The sequence below is a fragment of the Gasterosteus aculeatus genome, chromosome 16, assembly GCF_964276395.1.
Source record: "Gasterosteus aculeatus chromosome 16, fGasAcu3.hap1.1, whole genome shotgun sequence".
Classification (NCBI taxonomy): domain Eukaryota; kingdom Metazoa; phylum Chordata; class Actinopteri; order Perciformes; family Gasterosteidae; genus Gasterosteus; species Gasterosteus aculeatus.
This window is the reverse complement of record NC_135704.1, coordinates 16,405,083-16,422,253: the sequence shown is the minus strand read 5'-3', so window position 1 is coordinate 16,422,253 and position 17,171 is coordinate 16,405,083. Positions and strand designations below refer to the sequence as shown.

At 45.7% G+C, this 17,171-nt stretch overlaps 3 protein-coding genes and 1 long non-coding RNA gene across 4 annotated transcripts; 1 reads left to right on the top strand and 3 right to left on the bottom strand.

Annotated features, from left to right (window-relative positions):
- Position 1: 1 nt before the first annotated feature.
- On the bottom strand, positions 2 to 1,921 carry LOC120834188 (GDP-Man:Man(3)GlcNAc(2)-PP-Dol alpha-1,2-mannosyltransferase). Its single transcript, XM_078091425.1, has 4 exons — positions 1,770 to 1,921; positions 1,337 to 1,558; positions 920 to 1,122; positions 2 to 837 (listed from the first exon to the last, which is right to left on the bottom strand). Exons 1-4 carry the CDS (start codon positions 1,820 to 1,822, stop codon positions 2 to 4), a joined length of 1,314 nt encoding a protein of 437 aa, XP_077947551.1. The 5' UTR covers positions 1,823 to 1,921.
- lcp1 (lymphocyte cytosolic protein 1 (L-plastin)) lies at positions 1,396 to 12,366 on the top strand. The gene is made up of 17 exons (XM_040202041.2): positions 1,396 to 1,593; positions 3,256 to 3,422; positions 7,265 to 7,340; positions 7,666 to 7,814; positions 7,910 to 8,033; positions 8,123 to 8,255; positions 8,535 to 8,616; positions 8,721 to 8,886; positions 9,164 to 9,306; positions 9,544 to 9,639; positions 9,899 to 10,094; positions 10,322 to 10,400; positions 10,484 to 10,598; positions 10,977 to 11,110; positions 11,382 to 11,502; positions 11,871 to 11,995; positions 12,082 to 12,366. Exons 3-17 carry the CDS (start codon positions 7,274 to 7,276, stop codon positions 12,212 to 12,214), a joined length of 1,863 nt encoding a protein of 620 aa, XP_040057975.1. The 5' UTR covers positions 1,396 to 1,593; positions 3,256 to 3,422; positions 7,265 to 7,273; the 3' UTR covers positions 12,215 to 12,366.
- On the bottom strand, positions 6,145 to 7,154 carry LOC144388763 (uncharacterized). The gene is made up of 3 exons (XR_013453000.1): positions 7,073 to 7,154; positions 6,483 to 6,523; positions 6,145 to 6,397 (listed from the first exon to the last, which is right to left on the bottom strand). It is a non-coding gene; the product is annotated as an uncharacterized LOC144388763 (long non-coding RNA).
- Positions 12,367 to 12,611: 245 nt separating the features above from the next.
- On the bottom strand, positions 12,612 to 17,160 carry cnot11 (CCR4-NOT transcription complex, subunit 11). Its single transcript, XM_040202043.2, has 7 exons — positions 16,181 to 17,160; positions 15,424 to 15,588; positions 14,953 to 15,105; positions 14,451 to 14,653; positions 13,935 to 14,137; positions 13,365 to 13,461; positions 12,612 to 13,130 (listed from the first exon to the last, which is right to left on the bottom strand). Exons 1-7 carry the CDS (start codon positions 16,497 to 16,499, stop codon positions 12,933 to 12,935), a joined length of 1,338 nt encoding a protein of 445 aa, XP_040057977.1. The 5' UTR covers positions 16,500 to 17,160; the 3' UTR covers positions 12,612 to 12,932.
- Positions 17,161 to 17,171: the final 11 nt, after the last annotated feature.

Here is a 17,171-nt window from a genome sequence, read left to right as displayed (position 1 = left end):
GTCAAATTCTGCTGGTTTTTTTTAAGTGCTCACCTATACCAAAGTGTTCGTTCCACATGGTGTGCAGACCAATGGTGGCCTCCTCCAGCTCTCTCTTCAACTCCTCAAAGGGCACGTTGAGTTTGAAGTCGACACGGTCGGCCACATCCAGCTCCTGGCAGAGCCTCCGCAGCATCAGCACCCGCTTCTCGTCCTCCTGGTTCCTGCATCCACCAATCAGCACCAGCCGCAGAGACTCCCGCCCCCCGGTCTCCTCCTTCTTCCTGTCCAGCAGCTTGCTGAAGGCCCGGATCTGCAGCCGGTGGTTCTTCTCTGGGCGGAACTGACCCACCGACACGATGGCGTGGCACTTCCTGTCCCCGGCTCCTTCCTCTTCACCAGTCAGCTCCCGTCCGAGCTCCTCCCAGCCCTCCTCCACTTCCTCCTCCTTCTTCTTCTCCAGCGGGACGTCCAGGAAGGCCCTGACATCGCAGGGAGGGTAGACGATGCTGGTGCGGCTGGGGGAGCGCCACAGAGACAGAATGTGTCGCAGGGTCCAGGTGGAGTTCACCATGATGACGTCGCTGCAGGAGCCGGCCAGGCCGTACAGCAGGCCGAAGCAGCCGTAGTAAACCACCTTGACTGCGCTCAGCAGGGTGTTTCTGGAGATGAAGTCAGCGTTGTTGAACCTGGGGATCCTCTCTCTGACCAGCGACAGCATGTCGGTGCTGACGGTGGGGTAGTGAACGTAGCTCGCCACCTTGCAGCCTCCCAGGTAACGGAAGATGGGCAGTGTGAAGGCGTAGCCCATCGAGTCCACGTACAGATCGGGGACAAAGGTCATCAGCGCCTCGCAGCCTGAAACACTCACACAGCGTCAATGTAAGTCAATCAAAACAAAGTCGCTACAAGCCGCGCGTGCGTTCGGGGGCGGCCTTACCGAGGAACATGGAGCCGGCGCTCTGACCCAGCAGGGTGAAGTGCGGGTAATAGGCGGCCTCCACCAGTGAGCGGTGGCGCAGGAAGATGAAGGTGATCGGTCGAGGCAGCGTGATGTTGAAGCGCTGTCGGGCCCTCTGCAGAATCTGCTCGCCGGTCACCCCCTGGTCTCCGGTGTAGACCGCAAAGGAGACGCTAGGGTATCTGGGGAGACGAGGGAGGAGTTCCAGTGATTTATTTTTTAGTTAAAGCATTAAAATATTTAATTTGTGGTGTAAAAAGAATATTTTCCACCGGTATCAAGACTCAAGACCTGATCTTTCATTGTGTTTATGATGACAACCACAATGTGTATCTGACCAAGAAAATAGTATCTTTTATTGTTCATCACCGGTGGCCATAACGACATAACGTGTACCGGTTCATGAGGGCCCTCAGGGAGCTCCAGAGGACCCGCTCCCCGCCTCCCCCGGCGTTGCAGTACGGGTGGAAGAAAGCCACCGCGGGCCTGCCGTTCCGGGCCCGGCGGGCTCTGCGGCGGCCCTGCATCCACATTCGGATCCCCAGCAGGAGCAGCAGCAGGACGAGGGTCAGGACCAGGCTGAGGCAGACGCATGGCACAAACAGGGACCGCAGCAGCCTGAGGAGGAGGAGGAGGAGGACTGTTAACGGGCTGTGAGTAGACGTGACACCACCGTAAACAACCGAATTTTGCCGAAAGACGTAAGCTAACGTATTGCTTTGCGATTAGCCGCCTTAGCGTTAGCTGGTTACGTTTTTTTTCTCTGTGGGATTCTTAGTATTTAAAAACAAGAGAAACGAAGAGAGATATTGCGTGAGCGGAGGTTCACCTCATTGAATCGCAGATACACGGAGAGAAGAGATGGCGTTCGTGTCCAGCCATTTTGACAACAAAACACTTGACGTTGAAAACCCGGAAGCTTCCGTCAGCTGACCGCGCTGCCTCTCTGCGATTGGCTCAGCGTTTGTTTACCACTACGTCATCGACACTTGACGTTTTTCTATTTTATAGATACACGATGGTACCTACAGCTGAATAAAAATGTTTCTCCCAATGTGTTTCAAGCTGATGTATTTATTTATGTACATATTAGTAAAATGTGTATTGTAGTATATATAAATACACTACAATACACCATCCAACGCTTGTTGGATGAGAATAAAGGATGTCTTGCTTTATTCAACTGCATTGTCCGTGTTTTTAACCACCTATTTAAACTCTATTGAGTGTATTTACTCAACCTCTGAAGCTGATGCTGATTTTGGTGCTAATGCTGACCGAAACCAAGCCCCAAAGTTATACGTTACTTAAAGTAGATCTATGTTTCATAATACCACAACACAGAATACTCCACATAATGATATAGAAAGCATAAACTGCAGCCTGTTAGTAACCAACGCTGTTACGCTTACGTGCAAACCAGACTCCGCAACTTGGCAACGGTAGTTGAAACTACTGTTTAGCTAATGCAAATTGATATTTTATTAATTAATGTCAAATTATTAGAATTAATTGACGGTATAACAATTAACAATGTCTCAATGCGGAGACCTTTACCTTGTGGGTTCCGGTTCAACGGACTCCTTAGCAACCGTCATAGCAACCGTCAACTCTAAAACCGTCTCTCTTAATTTAAATGGAAGCTTGTTGGATGAGAATAAAGGATGTCTTGTAACATTATAATTAAATATCCCATAAAGGAACTAATACATACTGTATATACTAATATACACAAATATATTGGCAAAGGTTGTGTGAAATCACCCGTTCGCGTCTCTTATCCATCCAGCCTCACCCTCCTGCCTCACTCATTCTTTCCCTTAACTGACTTGCTTTCTTGTCTTTTTTACCAGCATTCCCTCAATACAACCTGTCTGACCCCCGTATTCACCTCCTCGTCTCTGATGACCTTTCACACCTACGTGTCCAACTTGTCCTCTATCTACAGTCCTCTACATGTCTTTTCTGTCCACCTTTCCATTGGCATGTAAAACTACTTGCTCACAAGGCCACAAGAAGGAGTAACTCCCTCACCGGCAAACCGTTTTGTACTTAGATAGTAAATAAATAATTGCCACAGTGAGTTGATCAGAATTATGGATCTAATCTCTATCCCCACCTCATGTGATCCGAGAGTCTTTTAGATCTTGTCACATCTAAACGTACCCCAGATGACTAATCTGAAACGGTAAAACACGTCTCCATCCTCCACTCGGTGGTCACCTCCGATAGCAGACAGCGTGCATTGCCATATAAAGACATAACCTCTTTCATTCCTGTTTCTGATGGGTTGCGTGTCACTTCCTTCCTTGCAGATTTGAATAGAAGCGTCGTGGAACTGCCCTCAGTGGCGACTCAGTGCGACGCCTGTCAAGCAGCGAGCCGCTCAGCAGCCAGACGGACCCGAGGAGGAAGAGAGACAGAGCGAGACTGACAGTCCTCCCCGCCCTGAGACAACCAGCCTCTTCGACGCACCTCTCAGGTAACTAAGCGTGAGGCCAGATTGCCTGTGGTACCCACAGCTGTTTCCCGAAGGCATCGGCGAGACACAACTGAGAGGCTGTTTTTGTTTTTACGAATGAGGGACGGCAGAAAAGAACGAGAGAGGAAGACCGAGTGTGTTTGCAATCGTTATATCATCTGCATTAAATCTACATTTCTATAATACCAAATCATGACCGCTTTGTGCTAAACACTAAAAAGGTGTCAAACATACGTTAGACATCTTTGTGCTCGTTTGAAATCATGTCACGCTTGCACAACGAAAAAAAAAAAAGATAAGAGCAGTTGGAGGCGGTGAGGCCTCCAGGGGAGAAGAAGAAGTTAAACCACTGCAGCGGGCTGAACGGGAAGTTTGCGGTTAGCTTCATTTCAACTGCTACAAAATCCTTCCAGAGACTCCAACACGAGCTCAGGACTGCGTTGCGTTGGTCCTTTGTACCTCGACGCCTGTGAATGAAGTTAATCAAACTCGAGCCGGACTGAGGCCCGCTGGAGAGGTTCAGGACGTGTACACGTACTGCCGCGGAGAGAAGCCGCGCTGCTCCGAGACAATCCTGTTTCAATGTCATTCAGCGACTTTTAGAGTTTTGTCTTAAACCGAAATATCCTCAGTAGAAAAAACAACAGAGAAAAGCAACAAATCCTCCTGTAACCCAACAACCGTTTCCCCTTAATTAATGAAACAATTATCAAAACTGTTAATTCATTTGACGAATCGGATTTAATGGACTAGTTGTTTCAGGACCAGGCGGCTTCACAAACCACTAAACCTCTCAGGGACACTGCCTCGCTCTACATTACATTACAATGAAATCATTCATTCCCAGGGTCCACACTAGAAAATCTCCATAAAATGCATGAATACAACCATTAAAGAACGGTAATCAAGAATAAGACAACCGGTGCGATGGAGGATAACGAAAAAGTACAACAACGCTGGTACAGTTGAGAACGTAACCATCCGAAGAATTCATGAATTCTACGGTGCTACTATGCAAAAGTAGTCAATTAAAACAATAGAACGATTGTAGATAATTGAATAAAACAAATGGCTGCAAAGAAGGGAAGCTTGTTGCCATGGACGCGAATGTAAAGTAAACGAGCCGAGCTTCTCCAGTTTTGCACCTTTTTAAATGTCAATCTGAGTCATCTGACTAAAATCGGCACAAACAGAGCCGATGAGAAGTGGATGTTTAAAGGTGTTTACTAGTTGATTTCAGCTGCCGAGTTTCATTTCTGCATCTCCACGGCGGACAGACGAGAAAGGTGCTACATCGCTCTACATTTACCCTGCAGAGAAGGAACATTTGTTCCTTAAACATAATTAGAAAAGAGCCTCAATGTCGTCTCTTACTTTTAAAGCCTAAACTGAGCATTTAAATGTCCTGATGAAAGTAAGAGCAGAGCCGAAGTAACGTTCAGGAAGCCACGTGTGCAAATATGAACATTTAACATGAAGGAATGAACGTCGTCCCCAAACAGAAAGAATAAATATATTATGTAACAAAGTTTGCAAGTAACCGCTATTGTTGTTTTACTGACAACAGAGACACTTTCAATCAATCTCAAACTGAAGCCGATCAGGATGCAAGAGGGAAAGCGCATTTTAACATCCATGTTTATGTTAAATTAATAAAAAATAGACTCTTGTCCTCATGCACGGAAGAGAATAACGATAATGATCTGATTAGACTGATTTTGGGGACATTTTGAAGGAAGTTGATTCGATCTTTCAGTGATGCGTGAAAAAACATTTTGTGTAATAAGTTTTAAGTCCCATATATTTTATCTGGAAATGTCGGTTTCATCTGAAACCAAACAATCGACTTGTGATCATCTGTACTTTGATGCAGTCATTCACACTTTGCTGTATTGCAAGCCAGCCGACGACATGCTGCAAAAAGGTGTTAGATTTTGTTTAGCACACGTGCTGAAAGTTAGCTCCAACTGTTGAATTTATTTCAGTTAAACTTTTTTTTTTATTCCCAGTTTGCGTCCTATTTGGCAATGAACTGAACATCTGGATTTTGGGAAAATAGTAAATTATTAGTAATAACAAGGACATATGACATTTCATATACATTATAAAAAAGGAATAGTCAAAATAATCTTAAATTGCAGTGAATTTAGTTTAATGTAACATTCAATCAACCAACCAACTTTTAAGCCAACATAAACCAACCAACAGTAAGAATGATCCAGCAGCATCTTAATAAATCAACTTTAGAAAAAACAAAGCCATAAAATATAAAAATAAATGGGGATAAAGGTACCAATGTGTCACTGCATGACTCAAATGTAGATATTCACTGTGTTCTGAGCAGCAACCAGTGATCTGTTTTCCTCTTTAGAATGGAGAATACGAACTAAAGCTACAGGTTGTTGTTTCAGAAGAGCAAGCAGACCTTCATGATGACATTTTTACATCAGTCCTATTTTAGATCCCCCTGTAACATTCTAAAAGAGTGTGAAAACAGTACAGGCCGCCCCCTGTTTGCTGTTTATACTTTGGTGGCAGAAGAGGAAGTGACACGTCTCATGTATGCGGACTGCTCTCTTCTCATTGGCTCACAGATCCGACGGTTTCGGGTCGCGGTTCACTTCACAGTGAAGTGAAGGAGAAACGATTTGTGCTGCTGTCATTTTCCACTGAGAGCGTCGTGCTGTTTGAGTCTTATCCCGTTGATTAAGTTCAAATAAATCCCATTTCTGAGGGTTTCCTCATGTAGCACCCGTATCACCACAGGTCACCAGGGGACTACACTCACATCGGCATATTTTGCTCACATTTTCATCAGCGGAACAGATCTCTCGGTACATTGCAACATACCATCACTTCTTAATTTGTCCTCACGTGTCACCGTCAGGGTTTCATTCCGTGTCGAAGGTTGAAGTCATTCTTCCTTGTGGTCTCAGGCGTAGTTTAAGGGCCTCCTCCATCACATTTGTCTTTTCCTAAAAAGGATGTACAGCCCCACACGCGCTGAGTGAATCACCACAGGCCGAAATAAAATGCCCCGCGTGTCATGTGATTACCTACTTCTCAGAATTGCTTCACTCTTCCTCATATGCAGCGTTTTCCTTTCATCAGACACAAAAAGTTGATGTTAAAACTCACAGTTGCTTCAGTTTATTTAAAAACCCCAAATTCACTGATGTGGAAACCTCATGTTCCTGAACAAAGACATAAAGTTGTCCCATTAAGTAATAGTTATTGTGGGGATCATAAAATTGTGACAACACACAACCTTACAACCAGCAGCCGGTTAGCTTAGCTTAGCATAAAAACTGTAAACAGAGGGAAACTGCTAGCCTCGCTCTGTACAAAGGTATACTAATCCAGTTACCAGCACCCCAACGTCCACCGATTAGCACGTTATATCTTGCATGTTTGAGTGATGCATTCTGGGTAAGGAAAAGCAAGACCATCCGAAGCAATGCCTCTACTGCTTCAGCATTTAGTTTAGCTTTTCTAGTTCGAGTTCTATTATGTCCCAATTCATTGCATAACCTAAAAAAGAAAAAGTATACAATTTGGAAAGCAGTGGTTCTGCTGGGGATCAATTATTTAGTCGTGAGTGTTCTACAAAGTTGTGAGTGGTGGACTCAACGTCACACAGTGCAGATTACCTGAGGGAGAGCAGATCTCATTACAAGCAGCGGTAACAGACAAAGAAACACTTCTCCATCAGGCAGGAAGCGCAGCCGCGAGCAGGAAGTCCGAGGCGTGCAGAAGTGACAACTAGAAACCGTTTTCATCACAACTTTAGGAGACAACAAGTTCCTCCTTTTCTGACTTGCTTTGTTCTGTGTCCGGTTCAGGTTTCCAACATGACGACGCCAGTGCCGATCTCTCCGGAGGAACAGGAGGATCTTAGAGAAGCTTTCGCCAAGATCGGTAAGCGATGTAACCACCAAACAAATGGTGTTTCAGAAATGTGCAAAACAGGCTGCATTGTGGGTTTTAAGGGTTTGCACCACATTGTTAACCTGTTAACACTTCTGGCACTGTGTCCATTTGTTTTTGTTTTTAGTGTTTTTCAATTGTTTTATTTGCACACAATAATGTATCTTTTTAAATAAAGTAATCCCATTTTTAACCCTTCAGCTGTAACTTTATGTTGACTATTCCTACATCTAAAAAATCTAAAAAAACAAAACAAAAACGTGTACCGCTGTCTGCTTCCATTGTTCGACCTCTGACCTTTCCATCCTTTCTCCAGATGTGGACAACAATGGCTTCATCAGCAAGGCCGAGCTCACCGAGCTTTTCAGGGCCGCCAACCTGGCGCTGCCGGGCTACCGGGTCCGAGAGATCGTCCAAGAGCTGACCAAGACCAGCGACCAGCTCACCTTCGACGATTTCACCCAGGTCAGTCCGGCGGGAGGTCAAAGGTCACAAGGGATACAGATAGAGCGTGAACACAGAACCATCATTACTCTTTATTCCTGTGTGCCTGCCGACAGATCGTCAAAGGGCTGAAGAGCACGGAGGTGGCGAAGACCTTCAGGAAGGCCATCAATAAAAAGGAGGGAATCTGCAACGTGGCGGGAACCTCGGAGCAGTCGGGCACCCAGCACTCGTACTCAGGTCTCACACACGCACGGCCTCAAGTTACACTAGAAAAAACTATTTTGCCGTCTGTCTGTGACCCGCTGCTGTATTTCCTTTGTCTGCAGAGGAGGAGAAAGTGGCCTTTGTAAACTGGATCAACAAAGCTCTGGAGAAGGATGCCGACTGCAATCACGTTCTGCCGATGGACGCCAACAGCGACGCCCTGTTCACCGCCATGGGAGACGGGATCGTTCTCTGGTACGTTCACTGTAGGAAAATCTCCTGTGGGACTTTTTGAACATTTTGGAGGTTGCCTTTTTTTTGCTGTCTGGTCTCTACGTTTGGACAGAGCTATGCTAGTTGTTCCCCTCCGGTTCCAGTCATTGTGCTAAGCTAAGCTCACCGTCTGCTGACTGTAGCTTCATATTCACTGCAAAGAGTAAAGATGTTGGAACAAGAACTCTGTAATTCCCAAATTGTCAACCTGTAAACGGTGGGATTTGATAAATATCTTGTTAAAATGTTCTCACCTGATAGTAAGATGATCAACCTCTCGGTCCCTGACACCATCGACGAGAGAACCATCAACAAGAAGAAGCTCACACCTTTCACCATCCAGGTGAGAGAGGACATGTCGGACTCAGCTCGGTCACGCAGCGCACGTACCGCTGCTCCGCCCTGCGCGTGCGTTAACGTCCGGCCTCGTGTCCTTCGCTCCAACAGGAGAACCTCAACCTGGCTCTCAACTCGTCGTCGGCCATCGGCTGCCACGTGGTCAACATCGGGGCCGAGGACCTGAAGGAGGGCCGGCAGCACCTGGTCCTGGGTCTGCTGTGGCAGGTCATCAAGATCGGGCTGTTCGCCGACATCGAGCTCAGCAGGAATGAAGGTGTGTGTGTGTGTGTGTGTGTGTGTGTGTGTGTGTGTGTGTGTGTGTTCATCTTGATTCAACCTTGAACAACCAAAACAGAATTACAGATGTCAACTACACTTCGATGCCTTCTTGCTGAGAGTTAGATATTTAGACTGATTCCCCTCCCATGTCTGTACAGTTAGCTTAGCTTAGCATAAAGGAAGGAAACGGACAGCCTGGCTCTGTCCAAAGGTAACAGAATCCGTTTTAGCGGCACCTCTGAAGCTCCCTGATGAACACTCTGTGTGTTCAGCACTCATCGCTCTGCTGCGGGACGGAGAAAGTCTGGAGGATCTGATGAAACTTTCCCCCGAGGAACTGCTGCTGCGTTGGGCCAACTATCACCTGGAGGAGGCCGGCTGCGGCAAAATCAATAACTTCAGCTCCGACATCAAGGTTCTCATCACACACGCTGACACAAATAATGACATGATAGGAGACTGTTGCATGTCACTGTCCAGCTTAGTGTCACTTTCCACAGTCAACAAGAGGATTAATCTGTTTAAAATATGAATAAAATCTCAAACATCAGATGACAACCAGTCAGTCAGATTCACTAAATAAATGAAACACTAAAACGCTAAAAGAACAAGACGGATTCGATCATTTTTCCTCCCACACTGTGTGTCTCAGGACTCCAAGGCGTACTACAACCTCCTGAACCAGGTGGCACCCAAAGGAGACGAGGACGGAATCCCCCCCATCGCCATCGACATGTCGGGAGTCAGGGTGAGACACTCTTTCTGCCCAGCTATTATTAGAACTATAATAATGTTACAGTAATTATAAAGGCCTAAATATAATATTATCACTACAAACTCAAATTGTTTCATGCTTTTCAACCGAAAACATTTCAAGGTGGATGTGGAACTCATTTAATTATAACGAAAAAACAAAGATTAAAACAGAAATGCTAATAATAAAAAGAGGTTGGGATCTGATCTGATCTATCTGAGCGGGAGATGAACGTGGTCGTCCGTCTCTGCAGGAGAAAGAGGACCTGAAGCGGGCCGAGTGCATGCTGGATGAAGCCGACCGGCTCGGATGCCGGCAGTTCGTCATGCCGACAGACGTCGTCCGGGGCAACCCCAAACTGAACTTGGCTTTTGTGGCCAATCTGTTCAATAAGTACCCGGCTCTGAAGAAACCAGAGAACCAGGACATCGACTGGAGCTCCATCGAAGGTGAGTTGATCCATATGAGGCCATTTTCGACTTGCAAACCTCTTTTTCTACAAACGTCATCTTGAGAAATTTATCTATTCATCGCTCACCTTGTGCCAAAATATACACAACCTCCATTTTTATGGTGTTTTTAACTCTAAACACAACAATGCAACCCTGTTCTGTTTTGTATATCTTTTGTATGTCTCAGTTTGGGCTTCATTCATAACTAGCTGATGTTCTTTCAGGTGAAACCAGGGAGGAGCGGACCTTCAGGAACTGGATGAACTCCCTGGGGGTGAACCCTCGAGTCAACCACCTCTACGCGTGAGGACACTCACTCTTCTCCTCGGCCCGGGGCGACGCAGCAGATGATGAACAGCCACATGTGACGTACGCGTTTGTTACAGGGACATCGATGACGCCCTGGTGATCTTCCAGCTGTACGAGAAGATCAAGGTGCCGGTGGACTGGGACAAAGTCAACAAGCCTCCTTACTCCAAACTGGGCAGCAACATGAAGAAGGTACGGCAGCTGAGTTCAAGTGTGTGTGTGATGGTCGGACACAAACAGGTCACACACCAAAGAATTGTTATTATAGAAAACACGCTTTTCACAGGAAATTACACGATGTGTGTGCTGTATTTGAGCTTTTTCAGATATTTCTGGAGCTGTCGCACCTCCTGCAAGTGATAGTAATTTTGTTCACAGCTCCTCTGTGACCTTTTTGCATTGCATTGTGGAAGATTAATGTCCTAAATCAAACTGGGACTTTCACACTTTCACACATAAAACTTCAAAATAAAAGTTTGGGACGCACTGAGAAAGGCAGAAAGAAAGTGTAGCATGAAATACAACTCGAATGTAACTAGAATAAGTGTAACACACATCTGTCCGTTGCAGCTGGAGAACTGTAACTACGCAGTGGAGTTGGGAAAGAAGGAGGCCAAATTCTCCCTGGTGGGAATCGCAGGTCAGGACCTGAACGCTGGGAATCGAACCCTCACCCTTGCTTTGCTCTGGCAGCTTATGAGGAGGTAGCAACACTTTGATTTATTAAGCCTGAATACAAAAAAAAAAATGTTCTCCAAAAAGTCAAAACACGTTGGACCAAAAGATGTAATGGGAAAAAAAAAAAGTTGGATTCAAAATATCTTAATATCTTAGAAAGTATTAAAAAGCATTTTATGCAGATCCTTCAGATATAAAATAATACCTTAAAAAAAATGTTATTGACCCTGGCAGGTGAAGCTTTTATTTTGAAAGCAGGTGTTGTGGGGCTGAACTGACCGCAGAGTGTTCCCTCAGGTACACCTTGAACATCCTGGAGGACCTGGGCGACGGCCAGAAGGTGGTGGATGACACCATCGTGACCTGGGTCAACGACATGCTCACACAGGCCGGAAAACCCAAAATCTCAAGCTTCAAGGTACTGAGACACATAAACACACGTCAGCTGGCATGTAATGAAGCCAGCAAACAAAACAGACATTTATTCTGTAATTCAGCTAGTATTTAATTGATTTTTTTTCATTTTGGTGTTTTTTTATTTACAATATATCCCTTTTTATGAGATATACTAATCTACAATATTGTTATGTCATACCATATTGTGCCTTTTATTGACATACTATTTTATGACTTTTTAATTGCAGGATTTTTATGACATCGTTTTAACATTCACATTATGTACTAGATCATATACTATGACCTTTTATTGATATTGATGGCTTCCTTTGCTATTACTGTTGTATTTATAGTTGCATTGTGTGTGTGTGTGTGTGTGTGTGTGTGTAGGATGGGTCTATCAGCACCAGCATGCCGGTTCTGGACTTGATCGATGCCATTCAGCCCGGATCAATCAGATACGACCTGCTGAAGACAGAAGATCTGACTGAAGAGGAAAAACTCAACAATGCAAAGTATTCACTCACTTCTTTATCATTTGAATTATTGTAAGAAGATTTAGAGGGACTTAAAATCGTTCTTCTCGTCCTCGTGTTCCCAGGTACGCCATCTCAATGGCCCGGAAAATTGGCGCCCGGGTGTACGCGCTGCCCGAGGACCTAGTGGAGGTCAAACCTAAGATGGTGATGACGGTGTTTGCCTGCCTCATGGCCCGCGCCATGAAGAGAGCCTAACGACCACGTCCACCCGGTCTGAGGGCACGCGGTTAAACCCTGTGGAACTGGAAAGCTTATTTCAGTACATACTTAAATCCAGGCTCTAAACTCAACTTGATTACAGACTTTACAACAAATGTACGCAACAAATAAACAGATTTTTGTATTAACAACTGTGTCGTTATTGAGTCTGGGGGGGCGGATGTCAATTAAGGTTGCTGCCGATTCATGTGATTGACAGGTGCAGTGACGTACAGGTGTGCTCCAGCACCTGTGACATCATTGGTGGGTTTGGTTACAGGTGCAACGGACCACACGTGCTAACAGAATATTTAAGTAGCGCTGAAAGCAAAGTGATGTCATCTTGCCTGCATGTCTCCCATGTGACATCAATGAAAGAACCAAAACACAAGACTGAATTAAACACAGTTTAATTTGAGAAAACATCGCAAGATTTCCAAAGGAAAGAGCCCTGGTAAAAAAAATGAAATGTTGAACTGAGTTCATCCTTTTTTTTCCTTCTACTTCTGGAAAAGGGGAAAATGGCGATTTTAAACGTCACTACATATTTACAATATTAACTCGAGCCGGCTGCTTTAGTTTCTGCTCCTGGGACGCACAAAGACACGAAGAAGGCTGAAATGAAGGTCATCCCTTTGATATTCGAGATAAACGTGGCCTTATTTCAGTCACTCGGGCCACCTGTACCGTCCGTGCAGTGTCTCTTGGGGGGTCGTTATTTGGCGGCTTTGGGCTCGGCCGGGTTCTCTCCGGTGTCCAGGGTCTTCAGGAGGCGGAACAGGCCGGCGGCTTCTCGGATGCGGCTGAACTCGATGCAGAAGGCCTGAACCTCAATGAAGAGGTCCTGAACGTTGATGATTTTGTTTCGGATCAGCGACTGGAGGAAGACGCACACTAAACGGACCAGGCGGTTCTGGAAGACAACGTATCACTTTATGAAGCTAAACTAAACATTTAAACAGCAGCGCCAAATAGACCTCCAACCTACAAAGGAACATTCATTTAGTTCAGCACTGCGGAGGACAGAGTATTCAGCGTGGACCGTTTTGTCTCTTGGATGAAATTATTAGGAATATTGCACAATGAACGGAAGACCTGATAAAACAAAGCATTTCAACCTTATTATGAGTAAAGGGTGGTACTTTACCTGCATGTACTTGTCTTTGATTTGCTCACAAGTGGAGATGCAGTTGGAGATGTAGAGGTGGATGAACTCTGAGGGCAAGTCCACGGCTGTAGTCAACCTGAGGAAGTTCAAGCAGTGAGTTAAGAACAGAATGAAATCATTTAAAGAAGAAATGTCCCCTTCAAAAAGAAACTTCAATTTGTCCATCAAGTTTGTTTTCATTTCCAATTAGTAACAACGGCTGCAGCACAAACAGGTTTTTCATCCTGATTCACACGTGTCTCCGGGTGTGTTGATTTTTAATGTAACTGAAGGACAAAGTCTTTCCTAATGTGTTGAACCAAGTAAACATCCTCTCGGATAAGCTTAAAAGTGCAATGTCAGAAAGCTGATAGAAGCGATGCTATGATGATCTCAGTTAGGATCAGGAACAACACAGGATATTTTACTGCACTATGACGGATTTTACTTTTACACAACAATGCAGATATTACACACACACACACACACACGCGTGCACGCGCACACGCTTTGAACGCAGGACTTTTACGGTTTTGTGCATTATTCTCACTTTGTCAGATTAGCGCTCACCTGTTGACGACCTCCATGGAGTGCAGCGACATGTCCATGTTAACCAGCACTGAGAAATACTCGGTGATCTGGCTGCTCTGCATCAGCTTCAGCAGCATCTCAATGGCCACCAGTGGGTTGTTCTCCACCAGGTCAGGGAGCTTCGCCGGGGACAGGCCGATGTGATAAACCAACTTTGGGTCCTTCTCCAACTCGGCCAGCAGCTGGAGAGGGAAAGAAAAACAATATTGAATGAATCAAATTAGACCCATTATTCTTCGCCTTTGTTGTAGAACTCAAAACAGCTGCTCTGGGTGACAGAGGTTCCTTAACTTTTGTCAACAGTAATGAATAGAATTTGATTCAATCCCACATACAGCGTCCTGCTGCTGCAAGTAATCGTTCACAGTAAACGCCCTCTCCTCCTCGCTGTTTGATATAAACAAACACAAGTGACGTGCCACTTTGGGAAAAGAGTAAGCTAACTATAATTTTTTTTTTTTTTTTAGTAGAAACCAGCCGGCTTCAACCGCTCACCTGTGACTGCTGCTGGGCGGACAGCGGGCTCTTGAAGGCCTTTGACATGATGCGTTTGATCTCCACGCCGGTGCTGTTCTTCACACACATGGAGCGATCCCATTGGATGCTGTGATCCGGCTCGGTGGGGTTCAGCCACGCCAGCTCGTCCTCGCACACGTGCAGAGGGGGTGGCGGCCGGATGAACTCGGGGCGAAAGTGACCTGTGGACGGAGAGAGGTTGTTGGGTTGTTTGGGTGCACATTTTAAGGCACTGTCATTTTAGTTACATCTACCTGCCATTTGGTAACCATGGGAACATTTACACTAAATTGGAAGGCGTCTTCATATAAATAGAGTCAGCACCATGAGTCAGGATGTGAACAGCAATGAATTATAATCATCAAACACCAACACAGTAAAGGGAAGCTCATCTGAGAACACACCCTGTACCTTCGTTCGGTTTTCTATACAACGACCAATTCTTAAACTTTGCAACAATATCAGCATCAAAAGCACGTACTCTCCAGCGGAGGGCGGGGCCCTGTGACCAGAGACTCGATGATCTGATTGGCCACGGAGCTGTCGAATCCCGAGTTGGATGAATCTGGATCGGGGTCATTCAGGATGCTGGGGAAGCTGGCTTTACTTTGAGTGGGCAGCTCGGATTGACGCTCTGCACAACAAAACAAACATGGCGTGGAAAATGAAGTAAACAAGGAGCAGGCTGATGATGTTTGCTCCACAGATTTGAGAAATGCGCAATTTTTCTCAATTAATTCATATTAGACTGAAAAGAAGCTTGAAACTCCTTGATTATCCAAAATAAAGAAATTGGAACTGTATAGAGATTCACGTCGTCCTCTGTGTGTGTGTATGGAATGTCGTGACTAAAACAACTGCATATCTTTGAAAACACTAACAGTTCCAGCCTCAAAACGCGAGCGGTGTTGGTCTCTTCGGGAGATGAATGGTTGTGTATCTGTGCACCGACCTGCTAACGCTAGCTGCAGACCACTGATGTCTATGGACTGGGGCATGTTGCCCACGTCCATGCAGGACACCTGTCTGGGCGTCTTTTTGAAGAGGTCCCTGGGCGGGGCCAACATCAGCTGGGACAGAAAGAACTTCTCCGGCTGGGTGATGGGGGGCAGGAAGCCTGCAGAGGTCACGTGACACAGAATAGACGCACGTGTAAAAGTCTTTGAATACTAAACAAAAACAAATTCAGTTTGCAATAACGTTCAACTGTAAAAGGCCGTAAATTCTCACATTGTTTTGCATTATTGGGGGAAAAACTTTCTGAGATGGATAATAATATAATAATTTGTCAGGTATCAGTATATAGGATATCAATACAAATTCAGCTAATTGTTTCAGTTTCAAAACATGAACATTGATTTCAAAATAATATATGTACTATATTTGAATGATCTTATATTTGGTAGTTTGTTAATTTCTCAACTGGGATACAGAAAGTTTCTATTTTATTTTGTTCATTGTACACAGATCTGATCTATACCTACAACGTGATTGAAGTTATCAAGATGCCCAGTGGAGTAAAAAGTACAACATTGGATTCGGTAAATACTGTCCGGAAGTAGAGTAGATAAGTGAATACACTTGGAGACGTTTCGGTGCGTGAAGCCTCGCGAGTTATCTGCCGCCAGCGAAACGCATATCCCGCACTCTTGAACGCGATCGGCACCGGAGCTAACTGCGTCAATTGCAGGCGCAGGTGAGTGACCTACCGGAGAGCACCTTCTCCTGCTCCTCCCCGGGGGGCGACGGGTTCAGGAGGTGTGCGAACACGGCGGCGAACGGGTTGGCGGCCAGCGGCTCGGTGCGGTACATCTCCCACAGCAGGTAGAGGGCGGTGAGCCGCTGCGGGGAGCTGGGCAGCAGGTCCGGCTGCTGGAGGAGCATGACCAGCACCGAACCCACCCGGAAGTGCTCCGCCTTGCCGAAGTAATGGTGGAAGTGGGTGGAGAGGCTCTCGAAGGTGTTGGTGCATGCCTCCTCCGAAATGATGCTCAGGAGGTTGGACAGCTCCTTCGGGGCGAGGGTCATGGTCTCCCCGGCCTCGGCGACGCAAGCTCAGCTCTTCGGGGATCGGTTTTGTGTGAATCTGCGTTAACAGTTAATGCGGTTGATCTGTCATCGCCTACGGGACGTCACTTCATGTTTGCGGCAGAAAACAAAAACGCACTGAAAGTCATCGCACGTTAGCAACGAGTTAGCTTAGCCTAGCAGCGCTAACTGGTAAAAACCGGCAAAGTCATGGTACAAACGGAAGAGTCGGCGCGAGAAAGTCCACACTGATCGGTTCGGTGGCTACATAACCGTCGACACGATACTTGGGAGCAAAAATCGAGCCGAATTATTCTGTTCCGTTGAAGTGTTAAGAGAACTGTTAAACACAGCGCTGCTGCTTAGCCGTTTAAATTCAGATTTGACCCCGCAGGAGCATTGGGTTGTGGGTAGCGTAGTTCCGCGTTCCAGGATTCGACTTCCCGCACAAATACTGTTTTGGACTGTTGTCCCCAAAAGACAACATCTCGTTAAAACTTCACGGTGATACATTACATTAAAGCCTGATTTATTGTAATGTATACGAGACGGTAACCTCTAAACTAACACTTTTAAATATAAAACTGACCAGAAAGTGACATTAGCTTGACTAGCAAACAACACTCTTTACCCATAAGCCCTTGCGATATACTTCCGGGGTTTGCGCTGTGG

What these genes read in the sequence shown, in the direction of transcription:
- LOC120834188 (XM_078091425.1), bottom strand. Translation starts at nt 1,822, where the DNA reads ATGGCTGGACACGAACGCCATCTCTTCTCTCCGTGTATCTGCGATTCA. An exon ending in TGTATCTGCGATTCAATGAG is followed by an intron (nt 1,559 to 1,769) that starts GTGAACCTCCGC and finishes CCTCCTCCTCAG; the next exon opens with GCTGCTGCGGTCCCTGTTTG. An exon ending in CTGAGGGCCCTCATGAACCG is followed by an intron (nt 1,123 to 1,336) that starts GTACACGTTATG and finishes TCGTCTCCCCAG; the next exon opens with ATACCCTAGCGTCTCCTTTG.
- lcp1 (XM_040202041.2), top strand. Translation starts at nt 7,274, where the DNA reads ATGACGACGCCAGTGCCGATCTCTCCGGAGGAACAGGAGGATCTTAGA. An exon ending in CCTTCGACGATTTCACCCAG is followed by an intron (nt 7,815 to 7,909) that starts GTCAGTCCGGCG and finishes GCCTGCCGACAG; the next exon opens with ATCGTCAAAGGGCTGAAGAG. An exon ending in GGAGACGGGATCGTTCTCTG is followed by an intron (nt 8,256 to 8,534) that starts GTACGTTCACTG and finishes CTCACCTGATAG; the next exon opens with TAAGATGATCAACCTCTCGG.
- cnot11 (XM_040202043.2), bottom strand. Translation starts at nt 16,499, where the DNA reads ATGACCCTCGCCCCGAAGGAGCTGTCCAACCTCCTGAGCATCATTTCG. An exon ending in TCTGCAGCTAGCGTTAGCAG is followed by an intron (nt 15,106 to 15,423) that starts GTCGGTGCACAG and finishes TTTGTTGTGCAG; the next exon opens with AGCGTCAATCCGAGCTGCCC. An exon ending in CCGCCCAGCAGCAGTCACAG is followed by an intron (nt 14,138 to 14,450) that starts GTGAGCGGTTGA and finishes TTCCCTCTCCAG; the next exon opens with CTGCTGGCCGAGTTGGAGAA.